The sequence below is a fragment of the Lactuca virosa genome, chromosome 6 (assembly GCF_052849685.1).
Source record: "Lactuca virosa cultivar CGN04683 chromosome 6, Lactuca_virosa_CGN04683_v6, whole genome shotgun sequence".
Classification (NCBI taxonomy): Eukaryota; Viridiplantae; Streptophyta; class Magnoliopsida; order Asterales; family Asteraceae; genus Lactuca; species Lactuca virosa.
The window spans coordinates 51,496,162-51,522,428 of NC_136431.1; the positions used below are offsets into that span (position 1 = coordinate 51,496,162).

At 36.1% G+C, this 26,267-nt stretch overlaps 2 protein-coding genes and 2 pseudogenes across 6 annotated transcripts; 1 reads left to right on the forward strand and 3 right to left on the reverse strand.

Annotated features, from left to right (window-relative positions):
• Positions 1 to 147: 147 nt before the first annotated feature.
• Positions 148 to 6,166, reverse strand: LOC145118942 (UDP-glycosyltransferase 73C3 pseudogene; annotated as a pseudogene). 3 transcript variants are annotated; one of them, XR_013713554.1, is made up of 3 exons: positions 4,574 to 6,166; positions 4,309 to 4,434; positions 148 to 765 (listed from the first exon to the last, which is right to left on the reverse strand). The product of XR_013713554.1 is annotated as a UDP-glycosyltransferase 73C3 pseudogene, transcript variant X2 (transcript). The 3 variants fall into 3 exon arrangements; XR_013713555.1 differs by lacking the exon at positions 4,309 to 4,434; XR_013713553.1 differs by having other exon boundaries at positions 4,309 to 6,165.
• Positions 2,207 to 4,091, reverse strand: LOC145118941 (UDP-glycosyltransferase 73C11 pseudogene; annotated as a pseudogene).
• Positions 6,167 to 8,320: 2,154 nt separating the features above from the next.
• On the forward strand, positions 8,321 to 13,084 carry LOC145121603 (uncharacterized). 2 transcript variants are annotated; one of them, XM_079057321.1, is made up of 2 exons: positions 8,321 to 9,658; positions 12,978 to 13,084. In XM_079057321.1, the coding sequence occupies exon 1, from the start codon at positions 8,385 to 8,387 to the stop codon at positions 9,615 to 9,617; it is 1,233 nt and encodes a 410-aa protein (XP_078913447.1). In that variant the 5' UTR covers positions 8,321 to 8,384; the 3' UTR covers positions 9,618 to 9,658; positions 12,978 to 13,084. The 2 variants fall into 2 exon arrangements, with proteins under 2 accessions (XP_078913447.1, XP_078913448.1); XM_079057322.1 differs by lacking the exon at positions 12,978 to 13,084 and adding an exon at positions 10,121 to 10,357.
• A 3,478-nt stretch (positions 13,085 to 16,562) lies between these two features.
• On the reverse strand, positions 16,563 to 25,966 carry LOC145121528 (increased DNA methylation 1-like). The gene is made up of 15 exons (XM_079057259.1): positions 25,887 to 25,966; positions 25,375 to 25,567; positions 25,195 to 25,271; positions 20,720 to 20,818; positions 20,526 to 20,607; positions 20,370 to 20,429; positions 19,244 to 19,296; positions 19,012 to 19,178; positions 18,755 to 18,932; positions 18,584 to 18,641; positions 17,823 to 17,967; positions 17,676 to 17,739; positions 17,032 to 17,125; positions 16,809 to 16,937; positions 16,563 to 16,700 (listed from the first exon to the last, which is right to left on the reverse strand). Exons 1-15 carry the CDS (start codon positions 25,964 to 25,966, stop codon positions 16,563 to 16,565), a joined length of 1,617 nt encoding a protein of 538 aa, XP_078913385.1.
• Positions 25,967 to 26,267: the final 301 nt, after the last annotated feature.

Here is a 26,267-nt window from a genome sequence, read left to right on the forward strand (position 1 = left end):
AACAAAGAACACTCATACGTTTCTGTGTTTATATAACTAACAAAAAGGAAACATACCTCACAATATTACACAATAAGCCTATGAATATTCAAAGGAAAATAATCAAAGACACAAAAGTTTGAAGCTGATGATAATTACTTTGTAGGGTTTCCGATATGATAAGGTTCTAAATAATGGTGGACGTAACTTGGCGGCAATGTCAAACATCAAGTTTTTACGAGCCATGCTGAGTCACATCGTTTGTAAGGCGTGACTTAAGGTAGCAATTTCATATATAATTAATAAGTTTGTATATATTTTCTACTATAATTCATTTTCTACTATAATTCATTTTTACATACATATAACATGGCGGCAATGTCAAACATCAAGTTTTTACGAGCCATGCTGAGTCACATGGTGGACGTAATTAATAAGTTTGTATATATTTTCTACTGAAGGCGACATTTTGTTAAAGTGTGACGGCAAACAAAGCCTTGGATCCATGATGAACTTTTTAGAACCTTGGTTATGATAGATAACGTGTATGATGCTTATTATCTCAATGTAATAAGCTCTAAATATATAGTAGGCGACATAGTAGAGAAATTGCATCTGTACTCGACGTGGGACAAATCCAACTGTAGATAGTTTGTGGAGCTTCATATCCTTTAATGTATCCGTACATTGCTTAGTTGTACTTGCAATATATCCTGCTCAGCTATATATCATCTTCAAGACAACCCATGAACCTCTACCTTATTCCACTTCAGTCCCTCAACAAATCTGCATTAACCAAAATAACATAGTAGTAGCACCCATTCATGAGTTTCAGTAATTAGGATTGTAGGAAATCTACAACCTTTAACATAACACATTTTTAACAAATTTTTGCAAGGTAATCATACCGAGTTAAATATAAGCATCAATAAATAATTCATTGTTCTGATTGAATAATTCGTGAATCATGTTGTTTTTAGATGCCCTGATGTCTAGGTGTTGAGACTTTCCATTATAAACCTAGTTATATTTCTTAGTCAAAGTTGCACCATTATCACAACGGATACGGTTGCAATCACAATGAAATCTATATTCTCTATCCATTTTGTCTCTTTACTACAACTACTAATGCTACAAATTTGGATGCAATTGTTGAATTTGTAATGCATGTTTTCTTTGGAGGCCTACAAAATGGCATTTCCCTCGATATATAATTTCCAACCACTTGTGGAACATCATCTTTTACATTGGTTATCCAACATTCATCAAACTATCATGTGTAGGAAAGTAGGGTTTGTGGTGGAGATGTGGATACCAACTTGGATCGTGATATCACTTTCCGAACTGATATTTCTACCCTATGCCTGGGTTACAAGAAATTCAGTATAGGATAATCCAAATGGACACTTACGTTTCTAGGCACAGAAAACGTAAGCCAATATGCTAGAGGATTCTGTGAAAGTATGATGAAAAACGGGAGCTTAAGATCGTGACCCTCTTCTGTAGAGGAAGAGCTGTTTATATATTAAACAAGATTAGGGTATCATTAAGGTTGGGCCGTCATTAGTTGCTTTGGAAGCAAGTAATATTAATCCAGATTTAATGAGGATTTAGGGTTACCAAAACTAACGAGTTTCGTTAGTTTTACCATAATCACCCTCAAGAAATTGAATTTTCCACTATGTTCCCATATGTAAAATTCGGTGAGGTTTTGGGGCGCTGCCCCTTGGACCCCAGTCAGGGGCTCTGCCTTATGGACCCCGCTAGGGGCGCTGCCCCTAGACCCCGCCAAAGGGGCTCTGTCCCTGGACCCCCGACTAGTCGTCGAACCGGCTTCTAATTTGATCTTATACATGCGTGCACTCCGCACAACCCTGTACATATATTAGAGTACAAATTATGAAGCCCCTTAGTTCACATGTTAGTTCCAGTTACTTAAAATGACATGGTGACACTAAAATCACCAACATCATGCATAACTTAGGGATATCCAAAAATACGACAAATCATAATCTCTGGCTTCTTTTAAAGATTTGAATACCATTTTGATTGCTTTCCAATGGAGTACTAGGATTCTATCATACCTACTCAACATAAGCAATATATGGACTAGTATTTGTCATGATACACATCAAGCAACCTATAACCATGTGGTATTTCAAATGTAAAATTGATTTGCCCATATTGGGCATAATCTTCACAATCATATCCATGGGAGCGCTAATCGGAAAGCAATCTCTATAATTATATTTATTGAGAATTTTCTCAATGTAATGTAATCGGGATGTCATAATCACTTTCTTCTCACGTCTAATCCTTATATCAAGGATGACATTAGCCCCCCCCCATGTTTTTGTTGGAAAAACTTGATAACAAGAAAACTGTTAGGTCATTGCTCAAAAATTCATTGGGTGAATTCCGACTACCTAAAATACTTGATAACACTAAAATTACCAACTTATGAGATTATCATACCCATGAAAGAGCATGGTTCATACATGGAACTTGAGGAAATTGAACAGAATCTTATAATTTCCTACTAGTGGCTTGTTGCATGATATCTTCGATTAATCGTGTTATATTCCCGTGAGAAGATCCTCCCTCTTCTATTGCTTTAGATGCCATCTCACTTAGTTCTTTAGCTCTCTTTCTTCTCTCTTCTCCTTCTTTCCCTTCTTCCATCACCATCTCTATAGCCTTCCTCAGCTCCTCCCTCTTTACTCCCACTCCCGACTTGTCTTCATCACCCAAATGGACAACATCTCGAGCACCAACACTAACTCCAATCCTCAACATTTGTACAACCAACTTCTCATTCAAGAACTGCTCTTGAAACTGAGGCCATGTCACCATGGGAACACCAGCACACACTCCTTCTAGAGTCGAATTCCACCCACAGTGTGTCAAGAACCCTCCAATCGCAGAGTGGGACAAAACCAACACTTGTGGAGCCCACCCACGGATCAATAGACCTCTCTCTTTTGTTCTCTCTTCAAACCCCTCTTCATCTATCCATTCTTCTATCTTTTGCGTCTTATGACCTGCCCGTACTACCCAAATAAATGGCCTTCTAGTTGCTTCTAGAGCTAAAGCAAGCTCAATTAGTTGTGTAGGTTCAACACGACTAACACTTCCTAAACATGCATAGATCACCGAACCATTTTCTTGAGAATCTAGCCACTTGAGGCATTCGTTTTTGTTAATCGACGACTTGTTACCTCTTTGGGCTTTCTCTGATACATCTTTGTAACATAACGATAATGGCCCTATGCACCAAACTTTACCTCCTTTGAGTTTCTGATATTCATCCGCGTATCCTTGTTCTAACTCCTGGAAACTGTTTATGATTACTCCATATGCTTCGGATTCAGATATCCGAAGCTTTTCATGAAAAATATCTAAATTTTTTGAGCCTGAATTGAATACGATAGGTAGTTGGGATCTTGTTAGTTCGATACGATCAGGCAAACCAGGTAAAACAAATGATTCCAACTCACCCACAGTTTCATATACCTTAGTGAGGTACAAAACATGGTTACACATCTGTGTGAAGCAATTCATTCCATCGAATATAATCCTTGGAATCTGAAACTTTTTTGCTGTTTCAGCTGGCCATAGGAGAAACGAGTCGGATACTATGCAACTTGGTTTAGGATTCAGGTTTTCTATATATTGTTCGACTCTTTCTTGTAGTGTATTATAGGCTTGAAAAAGTGATCCAATCAAGTTGAAACTAGGGAGAGTATCTAAGCTCTCACAGCCTTCTGGTAATCCAAATTCCATAGATGGAAATGGGAATTCAAGAAAGTGGATGGGAAGTCCTGATTTGATTGCTTGATCAAGAATGGATCCGAATCTTAGGGCGTTTACAGGGGTGGTGATGAAGGTGACTCGGACACCATGTTGAGATAGTAGCTTGGCTATGTCAATGGTGGGAATATAATGGCCTGGGGATGCCATGGGTATAACAAGAAAGTGAAGCTGGTTATGTTCTTGTGATTCTTCTAAAGCCATTTTTGAGGGATTGAATCTATGTGGGATAATGGAATTGCATTTGCATTCTAAATAAAGGGTTTCATTCTCTTCTCCTTCCCCTCCCCTCTTTAATTTATTAGACAAATCCATGATGATGTAAGCGTATACATAAGCGATTATTTGCTTACAGAATAAAAAAAAAACATAACTTTGTAGAGAAAGGTGGAGGTTGCTACAACTTTTGTCTAATTGGGAAAAATCCAAAGGCGGATAATTAAATTAAAGAATATAATATATTTATTAGAAAGACAGAAAGCCGGCTAAGATGCTAAATAAAAAGATATTTTTATATACCTTGTGTTTTGATAAGTTTGTTGGACTATAGTCTTTGTTTACAAGGTTGTGTTTTATCCCGTTTGTGTTTTGCTTTTGTCAAATACTATGTTATGCCTGTTGTGCTCCAACTGTATGCTTGTTGTGCTTCAAGAAAATCACACAAAATATGCTTAATACAACCAAACGATTGTGTGGTTTTGTGAAATAAACATTGATTAAACATATCATTTGGCAGTGATTATTTTTTGTTAAGTTTCATATGCCTCAAAAACAACCTCTTTACCTCGACTTATAAATTTATATGTTCCCTTATATCTTGTATTAGTAGTCTCAAGTTCATGTAAGAAGATCCTCCTTCCATCACTCTATTTGCTATCTTCCCAAGTTCCTTCACTTTCTTTCTTCTCTCAATCCCTTCAAATCCATCATCCATTACCTTCAATATACTCTTCTTCACATCCTCACTCTTCACTTTCACTCCAAACTTCTCTTCCTCCCCCCAATGCACAACACCCTCAGCCCCAACACCCACCCCAACCCCCAACACTTCCACAACCAACTTCTCATTCAAAAACTGATCTGCAAACTGAGGCCATGTGATCATGGCTACACCACCACATATTCCTTCAAGTATGGAGTTCCATCCGCAGTGTGTCAAGAACCCTCCAACTGAAGGGTGGGACAAGATCAACACTTGTGGGGCCCAACCTCGAATCAAGAAACCCCTATCTTTTATCCTCTCTTCAAACCCACTTTCTGTTACCCACTTCTCAACTTCATTGTCTCTAATCACCCAAATGAAAGGATGATTTGATGCTTCTAGGCCTAAACCAAGCTCGATAAGTTGCTGAGGTGTAACATGACTCACACTACCAAGACAAGCATAGATGGTTGACCCATGTGGGAATGAATCAAGCCATTCCAAGCATTGTTGCTCAAAAACTGTGGAATTTTTTCCTCTTTGAAGCTTATCTTTTTCACTATCATTGCGTAGTGACAATGGACCTATGCACCAGACCTTACCTTCTTTAACTTTCTTGTACTCATTGACATATTCTTGTTCCAGTTCTTCAAAACTATTGATCACCATTCCATAGGATCCCAAATCGGTTTTCCTCACCAGTTCAAGACGCTCACTTGAGGTTCGTGAGCTTGGGTTGAACTCAACTGGAAGCTGTGCTCTTGTTAACTCAATCCGATCAGGCAATCCAGGCACCACAAACTTCTCTGACTCAGGCAAACCATGGAAGACCTTGGATGCATACAAACTGTGATCGCATAACTGTTTGAAACAACTCATTCCATCAAAAGTAATTCTGGGTATATGATATTTAGCCGCAGTATCAGCAGTCCAAGCTAGGTACTTATCAGATATAATACAGCTTGGTCGAGGTTCTAAAGTCTGGAAATTTTGCTCGAGTTTCCATTGAAGCATGTCAACTGCAGCCGAAAACTTCAGCGCTAGATCGGGAGTAGGGAGAGCGTCTAGACTTTCGCATCCATCTGGTAATCCGACCTCCGTGGATGGAAACGGAAGTTGAAGGAAACCCACCGGGAGTCCGGGTTTGTTGAGGATGGGACTGTATCGAATGGCGTTGAGGGGTGTGGTGACGACTGTGACAGTAATATTTGGTTGCTGTGCGAGTAATTTGGCCATGTCAATCATGGGGATGGTGTGGCCAGGGGCTAGAAATGGAATCAAGAGGAAGTGAAGCTCAGAGGTGGATTCGGATGCCATGGCAAGTTTTGGAGATTAGGGTTGATAATTGGTGATTTGGAATTCGTATTTTTTAGAAATTTTGTTTCAGTTTTTTCATGTTCACGTGGAATGATCAGTCTTGAATCTTCTATCTAAATGGACAGCTTCTGAAAAGTCGTTGCCGTAAGAAACATGGAATTCATGGCAACAAAACACGAAAATAATATATTTATTTAATTATATATTGACTTTTTTAATAAAGATAATTACATTTTTTTTTGTCTTTTTTATAAAAGATGAGTTTAACTTTAATGTACTCGTAAAAGTTGATGAATTTTAATTTCATTTTTAAGAAATCACGAGTAGGGGTGAGCAAAAACCGCATCGCAACTAAAATTAACCGCATAAACCGCAACCGATTAACCGCAACCGCAATAAAAACCGATGGTGAAGTTTTCTGTTTTTCAAAAACCGCAAATTTGCGGTGCGGTGCGGTTATTAGTTTTCAAAAAACCGCAAAAAAACCGCACCGCACCGCATATATTATATACAAGTTTTTTTATTAATTATTAATATATTAAATATTAAAAATAAGACAAGTTTCATGGATGAAAGATTGATAAAATACTAGAAGACAAAAGTGTTGGTTTTTTGTGATGTTTAACTTTGAAAAATGGTGAAATTAGACAATTTTAAGATATTTATTGTTAATTACTATTGATTTGACGTTTTTAAGATATTAGTTGTTTGTGATTTAAGTTAATTGTCTAATACCTTATGGTTTTTTTTATTATTACAAGTAATATGTTTGAACTCTTAAAGCCGTTTGAGCTCCAAACTGTGGTTAAAAACCACACAAAATAACCACACCAAATCCATGCGGTTAATAACCGCAACACGGAAAAAACAAAACCACACCAAACAGTTTTGAAAATGGATTAACCGCATTTGCGATTAGTGGTGAGGTTTTGGCTATTAACCGCACCGAACCGTACCGCGCTCACCCCTAGTCACGAGTTTTAAAAACTAGATAATAAACGTAAAACTAATAACAAAAGGTAAATTTCAGAATAACATAGCTTATTATATGTCTGTTATAAGAAATTATTATATTAATTTTATTTATAAAATCTCTCTTATTATTGAAACAGTTGATTGTATTGATAAGGGTTTTACAGTTAATATGTTTATAGTAACTTCATATATTAGTAACAATGAAAGGGTTTGAATAGTTATAATTTTTGTGGATGGTAACTAAACAAATTATTATGAACAAGATTTTTACAAAAATTATTAACTTTTTTGTGTTTGAAAAAAATGATCGGTTTGTCTTAAATTCAGTAAATTGATCATTCCAAACCTGAATGGATATGATGCATCATAAAACTCATGAACACATATCAGCCCATGCTGAAACTCAAGACAGTCCCTTCCAAATCACGTTGATTCAACGAATACTGTGAATTTGGGACTCACGGAATTTGGGGAAAAACTCAACTTTCATAAAACTTATCAATGACCATCCATATTACAACATCATTACTTAAATATGTAGCATAACTTTAAACAAGTTTGAAAAAAGTTATCGATTGAACACAAACCCAAAAACACAACCCAATTCCGGTTTGTAGGTAAATGGTGTGACATTAGTGTCCGTAGATTTTTTGTGTCGGAAGAAGTGATGCAATTGATTGACTCAATTCCGGTTTCGTCAATGAAACGTATGACTTTGGAAGCTATAATAACAACGATGTGGTGGATCATCTGAAACTTTCAGAATGATATACTTTTTATTGATCATACAGTTACTAGGAATTTATTAATCGATAGGTTGATTGATTATTCATAAAATTGGTTTGTGTTTCATAATAGGAAGATAAGTGTTAGCCAGCCTTTGTGATTGCAAAACCCTATTTTTAGCTATTCATTTGTATCTGTCATTAAATCATGTGTGTTTGTGTGTTCGTAAAAATGTTATCTATATGTTTTTTCATGAGTGTCCATATGGTATGTGTGTACTAGAGAGAGATGATAACAATTTTGATAAATTACATTAATAGTCCTTGTAATATAAGAATATATTTAATGTCTCTCTAGTTAGATTTAATGGAAGAGGGATGGGCGTTGTAATTAACACATACAATAGGGACAGACCGTATAACAAAGTAAAAAGTCGGATCAAAGATGCATATTATTCCAAATCACAGGGACCATTCATGTAATTTAGTCTAAAATTAATATTCAAATAAATATTGTCTTTTTTTATTTTTTTTCAAATATTAGAATTTTATTTTTTTATTTTTTTATTTTATATTTCTTATTCTAGCGAGGGACTACCACGTTGTCTTCCGTCAGGCTCACTTGAGAAGGGGCTAGGGTTTATGCGAGCTGCAAAATGGAGACGATAAAGAAAGGGTTTAGGATTTCAAAATTAATTTCTTTCAGCATCTCGGATTATTCTCATCATCACCAATCTCATTTTCGAACTCATCGTCGTGTAGATTCGCCATTGTTAAGTAGATTTTTCTCCTCGTCGTCATACAATAACAGGTCTAACGATGGTTACAGTGGTGGTAGATCACCACCACCAAGACGACGCTCCGGCGATGGATTCAGCACATCAGATCGAACTCCTACTTCGTCACGGCTTTCTGGATTCAACCACGGTAACGATGACCGCGACGCCGGCGATAATAGGGATCGAAGACACGCAGGAGGAAGAAGGGATTTCGACAGCAATAGAAGACCTAAGTACGATGATGATAGTAGGTATAGACCGAGTAACAGAGCATCATCGGAAGTAAACAGAACCGATAGTCGGAAATCTGAAACTAACAGCTCTTATGTCCCATTTGATGATGATGACGAACAAAAGCCCCAATTTTCTCCTAGCCCACGAGTTAAGGATACTAAGATTCAGGACGTTGATGGATTCCTCGATAGATTCAAGCTTGGATTCGATGAAGAAAAAGGTAATCCCATTTCTGACAAATCGGATACCAGCAATAGTGCCGGAGAGGGAGAAGTAGTGGCCGAGGAGCCTCAACCACCACCACCACCACCACCAGAAGACGCTGATGAGCTATTTAGGAAAATGAAAGAAACAGGGCTGATCCCAAATGCAGTAGCGATGCTCCATGGTCTGTGTAGTGATGGATTGGTTCAAGAAGCAATGAAGCTGTTTGGTGTAATGCGTGAAAGAGGATCCATCCCTGAGGTGGTGATATACACAGCAGTAGTTGAAGGGTTTTGCAAATCTCAGAAGCCAGATGAAGCTATCAGGATCTTCAGGAAAATGCAGAACAATGGTATTGTACCCAATGCATTTAGTTATGGTGTTCTTGTTCAGGGTTTGGTTAAAGGGAAGAGGTTAGATGAAGCTCTTGAATATTGTTTGGAGATGGTGGAAGCTGGTCATTCACCAAATCTGGCTACTTTTACAGGTTTGGTGAATGGGTTTTGTAGGGAAAGAGGTTTGGAAGCTGCTGAAATGATGATTAAGAGTTTGAAAGAGAAAGGGTTTGGATTTGATGAGAAAGGCATTAGAGATTTCATGGAGAAGAAAGGTCCATTTTCGCCTTTGGTTTGGGAGGCAATCTTTGGGAAGAAACGTTCACAAATGTTTTGATCATTTTCTATGTTTGAAAACTTCAGTTTTTCTAGAAAGAGGTTGGTGGTTTCTTGTTATTTATGGTGGATAAATAGTTGAAATTGAAATTGAACTTTGATTACAATACATGATGTTAGCCTGAGATCTGGTGTTTTAAACTCAAGATTGAATGATGTTAGCCTGAGATCTGGTGTTTTAAACTCAAGATTGAATGATGCTAGCCTGAGATCTGGTGTTTTAAACTCAAGATTGAATGATGTTAGCCTGAGATCTGGTGTTTTAAACTCAAGATTGAATGACCAAGTATACTTACAATTCATGTTTTAAACTTAAAAACTCATTTAAAGTGCAAGTTTTAAACTTGCACTTTAAATGAGTTTTTAAGTTTTGTAAGTATACTTATATTCCAAGTATACCAAGTATTCCAACATTTCATATTGAATTTATTTTGTTGATACGATTTAGCAAGTATTCCAATAGTATATGAAGATGCCTTTGAGGGAAGATTTTGTGGTTGATAGGTGTTGATTAAGCATTGATCTGAGTGAGGCAGCATGGGTTATGTTTAGGACCGAACCAGAAGCTTCTAATTGTGGTATCAAATAGTTTGAATCTAACACAGCAAGTCTCAACCTCTTACCAAACCAAGGAAGAGGCATACCAAACAACCCTATGTAAATAAAAGTGTGTTAGCATACAAATAGAAACATTGCTTCACTACTGATGGAGACATTTGTCTTGTTTGACTAAAACTTATGTTTTGGTTTTTATGTTCTACCATTTTTAAAAATATGAAATCTTAATACAAAACAACTTGTGGGCAAACGTGTTACTCCATCCGTCCCAAAATTATTGTCTACACTCTAGACAAAAAACACAAACAGATTAAAAAAACATTAATTACCATTAACTTTATTAAATAAAATGACAGTTTTACATTTTTGTTGCATTTAATTTCCAGGTATGTTAACTAATAATGAAATGTATTTTAGTAAAAGGATATTTATTTTTAGAAATAGGTTATTACTTTGGGACAAACCAAAAATGAAACATGAACTATTAGTATGAGACGGAGGGAGTATTTGATTTTAAAAAAAAATGCCAATTAACAATTTTTTTTCTTGAAAATCATTTACAAATTATGTTGGTATTCTGAGGGCAGAGTCGGGCATAGCATGTGTGTGTCCCGAGGTAGCACATGCAACCCTTTGATTTCGTCCTAGAAGTGTAAAATTCTATAAATCTTTCATGAATCCCTTTTATTTCTTCTTATCAGAATTATTTTACAAATACATGCCATAGTAAGTTAAGAAAGGGAGACAGACACAAAAACCTAAGGGGCAGAGACGTCCATAGCAGTTGTCCCGAGGTAGCATGTGCAACCCGTCGATTTCGTCCTAGAAGTGTAAAATTCTATAAATCTTTCACAAATCTATTGGAAATCCATCAAAAAATCTGATAAGCATAATGTAACATCCAGAATCTAGAAAGTTAATTATGGAAATAAACCTCACTTCTAAAGGTCAACTCGTCGAGTTTAAGGCATAAACTCGACGTGTTGGAAGTGTTGGTCACACATGTTTTTGAAGACCAACTCGACGAGTTGGAGAGGCTCAACTCGACGAGTTGGACGTGGTTTGGAAAGCCCTAATTTCGGAATTTTGCACCCTATTTAAACAACTTAAACCCCATAAATTGGCCTCATTTCCAGCCTCTATTGTCCTAAACCCTAACCTCGAAACCCTAAGGCATCTTTGAGTGATTGTGAACCATTTTGAGTGTTTTGTGTGTGTTTGAAGCCATTGGAAGTAAAGGAAAGCTTGGTGATACAAGAAGGAGCTGCTAGATCCTGAATTCTTGCTTCATTTTCGTCATCTTTCTGGTAAAAAGTTTCAACATTGCTTTGTGATTTCTTAGATCTTCTTCTTGGGGTTCTTTTGCTTGTTTTGGTCCAAATGATGTGGTTTTGGGAGTTGGAGATCCCATTTGGACAAACCCTTTCGGATCTAGGGTCCTAGGGAGCTTTTATGGCATAAATGTGCCAACTTTATGGCCCTAAGAGCTCCATGCATCCATTAAGCCCTTGTTATGGCCTTTTAAGCTCCTATTAGCCTTGCGTGTGAGTAAAGTTGAAGACTTTGCGGGACCTTTTAGCCTTTAAGGTCCAGATCTGTGTTCATGAGATCTATCTTGAAGACTTGGTGGTTTTTGGATTAAGACATACGCTTCTTAAGGCTAGGGTTTGAGTTTAAGCCCATTATGATGGTTCTTAATGGGTAAAGTCGGAAACTTTACCCTTCTAGACACCTTTTCAGTCTAGATCTGGAAGATAGGGCTTTGGTTTGAAGAATAGTGGCTTAATGCATTAAGTGAGTTGGCTGACTGAAGAACTCGACGAGTTCATAGGGGAACTCGTCGAGTTGGTTTGGGATTTTCCCGATTTTGTCGAAAAAGGAAGAACTCGACGAGTTAAAGGGGAAACTCGATGAGTTGGAACGAGATATCACAATTCTATGATTGATGGAAACTCGACGATTTAAAGGATAACTCGACGAGTTGAGTCAACTCGGAGCGTTGACTTTGACTTTAACTATGATGTTGACTTCCACCAACTTGTCCGGGGGGGGGGGGGGGTTGAGGTAATCTGAATTGCATTCAAGGAAAAGTTGGGCCTAGGATAAGACCCACATGGGATTGGGCCCAATTTGGAAATTAGGCCATTAGTGAGCCTTTGTGGATCTTTTGGTGTTGGGCCTCTGTTTTGGTTCATGTTGTGGGCCAGGGGTAAAATGGTCACATTTTACCCCAAGTTTGGATTATGGATCATGGTTTGGATTTTAGTTGTTGATTGGATGTTGTTTTGGTAATGGTTAGTTTGGGATACCGTCAGGGCAACAACTAGGGATTTCTTTCAGGGAGCTTCTGCATTCGAGGTGAGTCTCCTCACTGTCCTATGGGTCGAAGGCACCAATGCTGGCCCATTTGGTTTGTCTATTGTAGGAAGACCAAGGGGTGACCCTTGGGAATCTGTATGCAAGACCAGAGTCTGAACTCTGACAATTAATTGGTTAGTAATGGTAGAATTGTATGCTAGTTGTCTTTGTGATGCTTGCATGGAAGTCTCGGAGGTGGCTCCTGGCACTTGTCTGTTAGACCTAGGGTTGTGGGCCCCGGCCTGGCAAGAAAGACCACGAGGTGGCTCGTGACATAATGGCAAGACTATGCATGACACATATAACCTTTATTGATTATGATATATGAATGATATGTATGGCTCGTTGTTATATATGGCATGTATGGATCGTTTGATTTGTATAGTATGTGGTATTTGGGGAACTCACTAAGCTTTGTGCTTACAGTTTTCAGTTTTTGTTTCAGATCCTCCAATTTTCAAATGAAAGAGTTCGGGACGATCGCAGCACATACACCCGTGGTTTCCGCAATATGTGATCTTTGGGACTAGACTCTGATATTTGTTTTAATTAAAATGTTTCTTTTAATGTTTTAAACAAGATACAATAGTGCTGTGGTTATAATAAAAATGAAAATTTGACCTTGGATTTTTGGGTCGTTACATGTAAATTTGTCGGTAAAACCTTTTAGTGACGAAAACTACCTTAGGGAAGTAACTCCTAAAAAGTTTATGCAACCCCTGATTTTTCTTTCTGTGTGCCACTAAGTGTTGTAATGGTTATTATGTTCTTTTCTATATAACGAAAATCAAAGTTTTAAAAAGGATCTAAGAATGTCTAGGGTTATGCCAAGTGGGTTTCTTAACGCCTTTTTCTTCTTCTTATGAGAAGTATTTCACAAATATTTTTCTTCTTAATGCCTTTTAAAAAGGATCTAAGAATGTCTAGGGTTATGCCAAGAGGGTTTCTTAATGCCTTTTTTCTTCTTATCAGAATTATTTCACAAATACCTGCCATAGTAAGTTAAAAAAAGGGAGACAAACACACTTGGAGAGCGCATTACAACGAAGAGTTGTATGTTGCGTACGGGAAGAATGAGTTAATCGCTCCTTAAAAGAAATCTATCAATTCAAGTCTCAGATGATGCAGTTGTGTCAAGGAAAACAATAAAAGAAGCGTCTAACTCCTTCATGCATGTTACACTTGGATTGGGGATATAGCTCAATGCGACTTAAGGAATAATATAAAAAGATAGAGGCAAAAATGTTATTATTTAATAAAGATCAATAAAGTAAATAAATAAAAATGAAGTAGAAGAACTTATATTCTAAATAAACAAATTCAAACTTGAAAATGATCTTTATGAGTCTCAAAGGATGAGAGGCAAGGAGATTGATCGAGAAAGATCACTTGTTAAATTAAATGTTTATTCCATAATGTAACACACTGTCTTTTTTTCATAAACCGAAATAAAGGATTATATATATATATATATATATATATATATATATATATATATATATATATATATATATATATATATATATATATATATATATATATATATATATAGGGAAAAGATCAAATGAGAACACCTAAAATGTTAAGAACGCGAGAACAGTTGTGGACCAATTATTTTATAAGGGCATTAGAGGCATTTTACAATTTAATTAAATATGGATAAATGGAAAGTAATTAATCAATTCCGAAAATCATGGGAATTTTTTTCCCAATTATTAAGAATACTCAAAATCTTCCTTTTAATTAATAAATTAATAAAAATATCATTTAACATGAATACGTTTATTTGTTTTATATTTTTATTTTTACTAACAACATTTGATAATGAATAATTTATCGGTTTACCTCATTTATTTAAAAAAAAAATATCTTCATAAATAATGATTTATACATTACATTTAAAAATGAATAAAATTGTAAATTATAAATGAATTAACTCAGTTGTATTTATGAATACACTTGTAAAATCATAAATGAATAAAACCCGAAAAAAAGATTATAAAATCAACTAAAATGGTACTCATATATAAATAAATAAAACACATTTCTATTCATATAAGAATATAATTATAATAGTAAATGAATAAGTTACAATATATATATTTTTTTGACACGGAAACTAGTGCTACAATTACAATCATAAATGAATAAAACACATTTTTTCTCCTTCCAAAAGAGGTATTGGTGTCGGTGTTTCATTTGGTAAATCTCCCACCTCCCACTATATGCATGTTTATTCATTGTATCTGCAAAAATGTTAATGAAACAATTATGTATAATTATATAGTCATTCACACATAAATACACTGAGATTCACAAATGAATACCCTGTTCTTCATAAATAAATATAGTCATTCAAACATAAATTCACACATAAATATACTGGTTGTGGTTGCTTGCCTTGCTCCTCTTGGACCAGCCTCATGGAGTATTCATTGATGATTAACTGCAAAATGAGACATCTAACATTATATTCATATAAGATTACAACTACAAGCATTCAAGTTCCATTTTTCTGAATTCGGGCATTTCATCGAGCACCTTATGTGCATAACTTATCTTCTTCCCCTATTAGCCAATTTAAATGAGTAAAGTACCATACCTGAGAAACATTTTCAAGCAAAAGAATTGCGAAGCTTTGGTGCATACAATAAAATAGACAACATTTAAAGATAGGGGTGTGTTTTAATTAAAATAAATACAAGTTTGGTTGCCTGTTCAAATTCCAGATCGGGTGTTTAATTTTCCAGATCGTGAAGAGGAACATCGAGACCCACTTCGATGTCTCGTGTTCGACTGATAATTAACGAAGGAACGAGAATGGAATTTTTCAAGGTGGTGATGGTCGACTACTCACAGTGACAGCCAGCGGTGGTGATGACGGTTCAGCGAAGTGGCGCAGGGGGAGGTCGACGAGACCGAATGAAGAACGAAAGTCATCGCTGGGGTCTGCCACTGTTCGCCGCCAACATAACTCCATCACCGCTGCTTCCCCCTCCTCCTTCTCGATCTCACTCTGAATCCTCGTGTACTCTCTCATCTGTTTCACATTTTTAGATGCTCTGGTGGTGTATAGATGAGGGAGGCGACGAAGCGTGCCCTAGGTATAGAGAGAGAGACGGCAAATTAAAAGGAAAGATATCAGTGTGTGAGAAGTTATAGAAATTAAATAAACATTCAATTACTATTATACCCTTTTCACCATTTAAAGTTACACTTTAATACCAATAATTTCCAGAATTTACATAAATGGTCTGTCTGAAAATAGCCTTAGATTTGAATATTTAGATGGTCTAGATCTGTTCTCGCGTTCTCAACCTTTTAAGTGTTCTCATTTGATCCTACTCATATATATATATATATATATATATATATACATATATATATATATATATATATATATATATATATACACATCTGCCTTGGTCTTCCTTGGTTCATTTCAGGAAGTTCAGTTGTATGAGTTGCTATGAATGAAACTTATATGAGTTGCTCTATCATGTCCTTTTGAATTAAAGGCTACAAATTGACCGGTCGAGCAACCGACAATGTTCCAACCACTTATTAAAAGGAGGTAATCATTTTGGGTCTTGAAGTTGTTTTAGAGAAGTTGTTTGGTTTAACATTGTTTGGAGGGTTAAAAAACTGCTAAAGTGGAATATGTCTTTTTGAGATAATGTACAAAGTCCGATGCTATTGTTTGCTCATATATAGAGTTAATATTCAGAAGATAGTTTTGACTAGTACACATTCTCATTTTATGTGTTTGTATTTGCTTGCTCCATGTTAGCCCTTTAATATATAAAATCTTTGGATGTTTTCTGAATTTTGTGGGCCCTCATTTTTGCTTGGACCGGCCCTGGTCATAACAAATCCAAACATGTTTCAAAATTCTACATACAACAAACCATTTATAATCATATAACATAAAAAGTAAAAACATCCATCTTACCCTAGATGGATATTTGTAGTTTTAATCATAAATAAAACACAAATTCACCAAAAGGGTATTATTCATTCATTGCTTAATTTACTTCTGCATAGAAAGACTGAAACAGAAACCATCTTGAAAAGTAACTCCACCATGAGGCCCCACCACCTCCTTTTCTAAGAAGCATGTTCCTTGAAATGCGACCATTGAGGTCAATGTTTGTCTATATTCCCTCCGCTGTACACACATATAATATAACATAATATAAGTTATCTGTAATAATGAAAATGACTGAAACATTATAATAAGTATTAAGAAACCACTTAATAATAATAAAAACAATACCTGAGTTGGGGTTACTTTTTCAAAACCAAATTTCTGAATCCACATGGACTTAACATCCTCAGCAGCTGGAACCACCATCTTCTTAACCTTAAGATATGCAAGTAGCTTCTCAAAGAGTTCAAAGTACCCCTGAATTCAATCAATTTATTCATAAGTTTTTTTTACATATAAATAAATTAAAACATACAATTGATGTTGAGAATGTGTAAAAAAGCGTATTTACCTTTCCTTGGTTGGTTTCATTAGTAGCAACTATTGGAAGCTCTACAACATCTGCCCCAAATACACGAAACATTCCAGCCGTAATAACCTTTGACCTGCACAATTTATAATTATAAGGGAGGAGGGAGTCGTTCCCTCCCAACCCACCGAACCCAATGAACCCAATGACACATTAGCTTTTCTCTTTGATTTTTCTTCATCTTTCCCAACCCACAACACACGGAAATTCTATCTTTCTTAACCCACTCAATTAAAAAAAAACACTAAACAACTAAGGTACAAATCTTAAAACACACGGTACAAGAGAAAATGAGAGAGAGAAAGTAGAGAGAGAGGATGAAGTGAGTTCGTGAAACCAATTAAACAACCGGCTAAAGAGGGAGTGGTACCGGCGATAACTCTATTGCTAATTAAGATTTTACCTTGATTATTTTGTATATATTTTTTTAATTGAGTGGGTTGAGAAAGATAAGATTTCCGTGTGTTGTGGGTTGGGAAAGATGAAGAAAAATCAAAGAGAAAATCTGATGTGGCAGTGGGTTCATTGGGTTCGGTGGGTTGGGAGGGAACGACTCCCTCCTCCCTAATAATGATAACTTTGTATAGCATATAAAAATAAATAGAAAATGACAAGTGTGAGCTTACTCTATTGTCAGCATTGCACAATGAACTCTTGTGAAGTCGGAATCTCCCATTGTCTGCCAATTGGCTGGAGAAAAAGAAAAAGAAAAAAAAATTTAGATGCTAAAAATAAAAATGAAAGTTTAACTAATTTGTTTTATATTTGCTTACCCATATGCCATTGATGGAATAAATCCACTTCCAGTAATGGAATCAACAATAGGATTGAAGCATTTCTGTTGCAATCAATGAAAACAGCCAATATGATATTCCCTCTCACACTGCAAGGTATGGAAAATGGATTAGGGGGATAAATCTAACAACCAGAAATGAAAACAGCATAACTTAATTTTTTAAAATGACCATTTTAACCTTGGACAAAACCTGAAACAAAGGATATATCACACTACCACGTACAGGGACCAAATTTGTGATTTTCTTCATTCTTAGTTAAGCTTTATAACATTTTATATCATACACATGCTCTTTTAATTTTATAATATTTTTAGTTTGTATCGTAAATTGAATTATTTTTTAATATACTAACTATAAATCATTTATACATCAATATAAGTTCCTATTTAATGTATTACATAATCTGTTTAAAAATGTTATATCTTATTTTGTTAAAAACTTCATATAGTTAACAACGTCATATCTGTACGAATCGCAAAGTGTTTTAGCAAACAAGAGAAAATTTACAAATTTGATCCCTATGGTATACTGTTTTTTTTCATTTTTGGTCCAAAGGCATTTCAAAACAATTTAACAGCTAGGTTGTTAACTTATACAATCCAGGCACCAAAATCATTATGAAATAGTAATATAAGAAGTAAAATTGCGACCTGACACCTTTAGGGACCAAAACTGAAAAACCGGCATAAACTCAGGGACCAAAAATGTAATTTACTCCAATTACAAATTATAATTACCTGATCACAAACAATAACAATCTGATCATTGAAGCCGACCGTGTTGAAATCATAGGCTCTGTATACACCAAAGTTATTCAAACATGATTACATGATTTGAAATTGATATAGATGTAGCAAAGTTTTGTAGTGCATAAAAAATTGTAGCAAATTGTATAAAATTAGGATTACCTGCAAATAGAACATGCAACCAGGTCACATTTATCAGGATTATAAACAATCTGAATGCAACGTTTTGCAATTTGCTCAATTGGATCAAATTCTGAATGTTGAACCACACATTTCATAGAGTTTCTGCAATATTTGCAGAACCATTTTTCTTCATGGGCACTTGAGTCAGATATACATTCTGTGTCATCAAAAGGAATGAAATTCAGATTCATTATAATTATAAATTTTATAATAAACAAAAATATTAATCTTTTTACCTTCATGGAATGACCTTGGGCATCCATCAGAGAGCACTAAGTCTCCACCTTTCTTACAAACTCCACAAAGTTCATCATTCTTCTTTAAATTGTGTCCAACAGTTAGCTTTAAAGAAGATGCATACTCATGGAGTGACACACCATTTGAAAGAAAGATGTTTCCATATCTGGATATAATTAAAAAATAAAATCAATATAAAAATATTATACAGAACTATGAAAAAAAACTCACGGTTTTTTGCGAGAAGCCTGGCCAGCATGAGCTTCAAATTGTGAGGGGCTAACCTGATAATAGATTAAAAATAAAAGGTTATTTTATTAAATATATTAAAAGTTGAAGGGGTCAAGAAGAAACAAGTACCTCAGGTTGGGTTTAGTTACGGAAAAACAGTTTTCATTTTCCGTTTTTCGTTTTCCCTTTTCAGTTTTTGTTTTCCATTTTCAGTTTTCATTGGAAAATTTAGAAATCGTGTTTAGATGTGTATTTTTCTATCCGTTTTCATTTTTAGAAAACGGTAGCGGTGGTAGGGTGACGGTGGGGGATGCGGTGGCTGGCAGTGGTGGTGTAAATAATGGAGACGGTGGTGGTGGTGACAGCGGCAGCAGGGTGGCGGCGATGGTGGTGATGACAAGCGGTTGTGGTGGCGACGACAATTTTGTCAGTGGTGGTGATGGAGGCAACGGTGATGGTGGTGACGGTGATGGGGTAGTGGTGGTGGTGATGGTGATGGTAGGTCGGTGATTGTGTAGTTATGTTGGGTGGGTGTGGGGGTGGGGATGGGTGTGGGGGTGGATGTGTGTTTGTGGATGTGGGGGTGGGTGTGGGTGTGAGTGTGTGTTTGTGGGTGTGTATGTGTGTTGTGGATTTGTGTTTGTGGGTGTGGGTGTGGGTGTATGTTTGTGGGGGTGGGTAGGTCTGTGTTTGTGTGTATGTTTGTGGGGATGGGTGTGGGTGTGTGTGTTTGGGGGTGGGTATGTGTTTGTGGGGTGGATGTGTGTGTGTGTGTGTGTTTGTAGGAGTGTGTGTTTGTCTGTGGGGGTTGGGTGGGTTTGGGAGTGCGTAGGTGTGGTAGGTAGGGGTGTGGTGGGTTAGGGGTGTTATGGTGGGGGTAGGTAGAGGTGGGAGTGGGGGTGTGTTTATATTTTAGAAAAATTTTGGAATTAGAAAAATATGGAAAACAATGATTATTGGTTTTCCAAAAATTTCAAATTTCTTTGTAATTTTAGAAAACGGAAAATTTTTATTTTCTGTGAAAAATTTAGAAAAAATAGACGCACTAAACATGTTTTCAAAATTCTCATTTTTCTTGGAAATTTTTTGTCGGATAACGGCCAATTTTTCCGCATCTAAACACAACCTCAGTGTTGCAGCAAAAACAGAATATTCCATGACCCCACTTGTAACCTTTTAAGAGTTCCTGTAAATAAGTGTAAATAAGAGGATGTTAGATGATTGGAATATAATAAAGTGATTTAAGATTTTCATTATTTGTTAGTTATAAAAATTTCAATACCCTTCTATGAGACTTGTAAACTACTTTAGTTCCATCAGGTAACCCGCCTCCTTGAAATACCAACCGGTTCATTTGCTGATCCCTTGAGAAATGAAAGCAATGAAAGACCAAAAAAATAAAAAGGTTAATTTTTATATATGTTTTTGGTATTATGTAAGAGGTAAATTACTAAATTATTAGAACTAAGGATCAACTTGAATGTTAGCTTTGTGTTTTTCTTGATCTGTGAGGATGAAGATGAACATTGAGCTTCACTTGTTGTTGGTGTAATTCTAGAAGAAGACCTTAATGACCTGAATCAATCAACCAAAAGAGATTAAAAATTTAAAAGTATTTTTGACATATATAACTTTTACTATAATGATGTAGAAATTTAAGAAAGAACATATATCTGATAGTAATTCATCTTCATTAAACAATGGTGATGTGTCACTGTAATCATGACCGTCGTCACCCAAAACCATTGGAAATGCCGACAATGTATATCTAGAAGCATCACCGGATCTGAAATAATACTAATATCTGAAAACTGTCAACTATGGGTCCTGTTCCTTCATCCAAGCCATCATAACTTTCCGGAATTCTCTATGTTCTTCCTGTTCCCGAGCCATCATTGTGTGAAACTCATTGATATCAAATTCATGTTGATCTAAATGGAATGTTGGAGATCGAGTTTCAATTTGAAGAATGGTAAAACAAAGGAAGATTGTAGCAGGTCGGACCAATTATGAAGAATCAAGCTTAGGGTTTAAAGAAATTGAAGAACAACCAAGAATTAAAGTAGAAGATGATGCAATAGAAGTAATAGATTGAACGATTACACAATCAATCGATTGTTCCAACCAAGGATTTACCATCTCTCACAGCTTACAAAGCTTAGAGCTGATACAAACGTATCATCATACCAAAATATCTTAATGGTCCCCACTGTGTCTTTTCTCTCTATTGTAATCCTAACATGTGACAACCCAGAACTTCTATCTTGTACATCTAGTCGATTCAATCAATGTTAAACTCGTTTTTGTTAACTTCTGGAACTGTTTAAGGATTCATTTAAGTGTTCTAAGCTTGAGTACAATCGAGGTTGAGGTTAGGAATGAGTCAACAAGTCGTATAGTGACAAAACCATGCGATACATACCTTTAGGAGGAGTGTATGGCCGTACACATTAGTGTGCGGCCGCACACCCACCTCATGGCAGCACACCCCCTCTTATATAAAGGGTAGACCCCTTTCCTTTCATTCCTTTCACTCCTTGGCCACACACCACACCATTCTCTCAAGCTTCTTCAACCGCGAACCCTCCAAAGCTTCAAGAACGTGAGTAATTCATCCTCTAACTTGTTAACCATGAAAGACCACTCTATCTAAGCCTTAAGCCCGCAATATTCGTCATGTTCTTCATGTTTAGAAGAGAGTGCGGCCGCACACCCCCATTAGGTGGCCGTACACTCCTAAAAGACCCTCCAAAGTGAGAGTTTGTCTTCTATCTTCGAGTTGGACATGACCCTAGCCTTGTTGCACCTTAAAGTTGACATTTTGGGAATAAACATGAAGTGTGTACGGCCACACACCCTTTGTACTGCCACACACACATCTCATGACCATACACCCACTTTGATGAACATTTCGGACTTCAAACTTGCACTACAACGAAGCATGGACCTAGAACACTTCATGGATGCTAGCATGAACCTTGAAAACACCTCAAGGGAACACTCCATCATGAGTGTGCGGCCGCACACCTCATGGGTCGCACACCCATGGCCGTACACCCCCTCACTCAAGCCTGTAAGGTTCTAACACTTAGTACAAGTGGTTCCAAGTCCCTAGAGTGGTTCTCTATCATGTCTAGTAGTGAAATACCTTCATTTAACTCCTATATGTGTCATTACATGTTAATTAGGATCAAATTGAGTTCGAGGTTTCACTTGACACTCAACATCTCGTACCGATCTTTCATACGAACCACTTGCTCGAGGTGAGTTCATACCCCTACATTTTCCGAGTTTTTATGTTTTCAGGGGGGAATACAAGCCATACATACATGATTTTATGAAACTTATACAAAAGGATTTCAATAAACTTAAACCAGACGCTATCGGTACGAATATACCATTTCTATACTTTTATACAGTATTTAGATGTTTTATCCCTCTTACAACATGCTGAGCATAAAGGACTTTTTCAACTTATAAACATAACCATGTAGTTTTCAGATTAATACATAAAACAAGGTTATACATACATACACACAAACTATAGTAAGTATAGTTTGGGAATTCATACAAGGTTATACATACATACACAAAAACTATAGTAAATATAGTTTGGGAATTCATACAAGGTTATACATACATACACACAAATTATAGTTTGATATAGTTTGGGAATTCATACAAGGTTATACATACATACACACAAACTATAGTTCAATATAGTTTGGGAATTCATACAAGGTTATACATACATACGCACAAACTATAGTAGGTATAGTTTGGGGAACCATTAGACAGTTTACAAACTCATAATTTATACACCTTTCAGTTAATTACAAAAAGGGTTTTCAGCATTGTTACTTGTAAATTTGTTAGTCTAGTTGGAGACACGTCCTTGGTAACACTCACAAACTTAACTGAGTGTAGGACTAGCACTTACGATCAGAATCTCCCCTAAGGAGAGCGTGACTGTTGTGTATAGATCTATACGGGACTGACTATCTCGCACCTTGCTGCTAGCTACACTAGGACCGGCAGGTCTACGGGTGACAAAGTCATAAAGGATACTGGCCCCGATACGTGCCATATCAAGTTAATGTATGGTCATAAAAACTTACAATGTAGATGGCAGCGATTTACTTACGTAATAATAACACATGAACAATACTTGTTTAGCACAAGTATGAGCAAATACATGGTTTTTCAAGGAAAACTAAAACTACTATACGTACTGACAATAACCAGGGTTTTCAAACAAAACATTTCATACATAGGTTTTTCATACAAAGTTCTTACAACATTTTACTAAGAGTATCTCACCTTTACTAAAGGAAATATTGGATTTTCTTGGAGTCATGCAAACATTTTTCAGAACTATCAACCGGTTTTCAATACACAAACATCGCTTATGAACTCACCAGCTTTATGCTGATACTCTTTCAAAACTGCTTGTATTCTCAGGAAATCAGTAGACAGGTACCTTTCTGGAGTGTTGGGAGAAGTCGAAGCGAATAAAGTCATGACTTTATATTTATCTATGCTTTCGATGTATTCATACAAGACTTAAACAAATGTAAACTTCTTTTTCATACATGTATTCAATGTTTGGTTGTGTTTACTATGATTGCTATGATACAATTGTTGTGATACTACGCATGACGTCCTCCACCCCAGAACATTTCCGCCGTTCCGGTTTTGGGGTGTGACATAACAACCTACGTTAATTTCCTATTTTACCATTTATTGGGACTTCTAGACAAAACCTATAAGGCCCCGTTTGATAGATGCTGACTGAAAAAGTGCTGAATAAGAAATGTCTGTATGGGTAAGAACTTCTGACTGAGTAAGAAATCATGTTGTTTGATTGTACATCTGACTGAATGTGTTGACTAATGAAAAATGACCATTTTACACTGCTTCTGTATATAGTGATGGATGAACTTGCTGAATAATTATAAAAACATACAAATTGTCATACAAAATGTGAATTACACACAAGTCATTTAAAAATCCAAATAAAAATTGTTATACAAAATGTAAATTAAACATAAATAATTTAATATCCAAATAAAAACATAATGAAATTTAAAATAACATCATAATTTAATGTAAAGTAGGTGAAAGTAGTTGATTTTCAATCTGATCACGCAAAACACGCATATATTGAACGACTTCTGGACCCCATTCTACGCCTTGTATGTTTTCTCTATCAATTCCCCCACCTTAGACGTCTGGAGTAACCATAGTGTTCTCCTCAAAATTTGTAAACAAGTCATCTTCTATATTGTATTTCCTTATAAAATTATGGACCGCGACACAAGCAATGACTATGTCTCTTTGCACTGTAAAAGGATAAGGAGCCATTTGTTTTAAGATAGGGAATCTCGCCTTCAATACACCATAAGCACGGTCAATAACATTTCTAAGTTGTGCATAAGCATAATTGAACCTTTCTTCTCTAGTTAAAGGTCTGCCTCTTCGAAAATCGGCTAACCAATACCTAGTATTGTGGTATGGAACCATAAACCCACGAGTGTTTGTATATGCGGCATCACAAAGGTAATATTTATCCGCAAATGAGTGTGCCACATATTATATAAAGAAGATAGATAATAAAAGTTATGTAAAGATTACAAACCTGGTGGAGGAAATGGAAATCCAGAAGTCGGATCGAATGCAACTTCTTTCAAAACTCTTGAATCATGTGCTATACCCTCCCATCCAGCCCAAACAAAGGTGAATATCATATCAAAATCACAAATTCCTATTACATTTTGAAAACATTCTCCTTTTCCTCTTCCCCTGTAACAAGTTTGTTGATCAACGGGTACAACCGCATATACAAGAGTTCCATCTAATTAACCGTCTATGTCGTTCTGAGTTATGTCTTGTTGGATTAGGAGTTGTTGGTACTATAATTTCGTTTGCAAACACATCATTGCAGTTAGGACCTCGTGAAAACATTGATGAATTGTTTGTGTGGAGTGATGAAATCTTCCCTTAACCGCGTGAAAATGTTCATTATGTCCTATAACATGTAAGAAAATAGTCATCTTCTCTTCAATGCTTATTGTCCTACTAGGTTGCAACCAATTTTTTTGGGTAAAATGGTTGCATAATAATGCAAATGCCTCTTGTGTAAGACGCATCATCTCGTAACATTGTGTAGGGTCTCCGTACATCAAATCTTGCGTATACGCATACCCGCTTGAATCGTTATCTCTAATTCTATGAATTCTGATTAGCCTGCGCCGGTTTGACCTCAACCAATAAATCATAAGTAAAAGAAAAGCTACAACTTCACCATCAGAAACCATATTTGACCTTTTACAAGCAATTATGTAACATGTTAAAGTAAAACATATTCATGCACCAAAAAAGTCATCAAACATCACCAGAGTAACAAAAAAATTCATCAAACATATTCAAAGTAACAAATATCATATAATAAAAAAAGTCAACAAACATAGCATCCAAAGTACCATCCAATATAACAAAAAAGTCATCAAACATAGCATCCAAATGTCATGCAAGTAACAAAAAATTATTCAACAAAAAAACTAGTAAACATCATCAAAGGTAACCATACTTCCTACCCGTACCCATCACCCACGACTCACAACTAGTATGTGAAAGTCGTAACCAAACTTTCCTAACATCAACACTTTCACCAAAGAGCAAAAGAGCGGTCTTGTGTCTTTCATCTTCTTCTCCCCATTCCATTTTGTTCAATTCTCCATACATGCATCAACATCCTTATCCATTTCACTTTTTCATTTCTTTCATTTTTTTCCACTAACGACCTTGCAAGCTTGACAATCTCATCCTCAACTTCTAATGCCCTTGCATCTTTTTTTTCCACCAACTCTTTTATTTCCACCAACTTCCTTATTTTTTGAACACCCCGAAGATTCTTCACTTGCACCTACATGTTGTGTTGAGGTTTTCATTGGAACATCATCATCAAAATCATGGGCACTAAACTCTTCTACATGACGAGGGAGTGTAGAAGATGGCCCCCAAC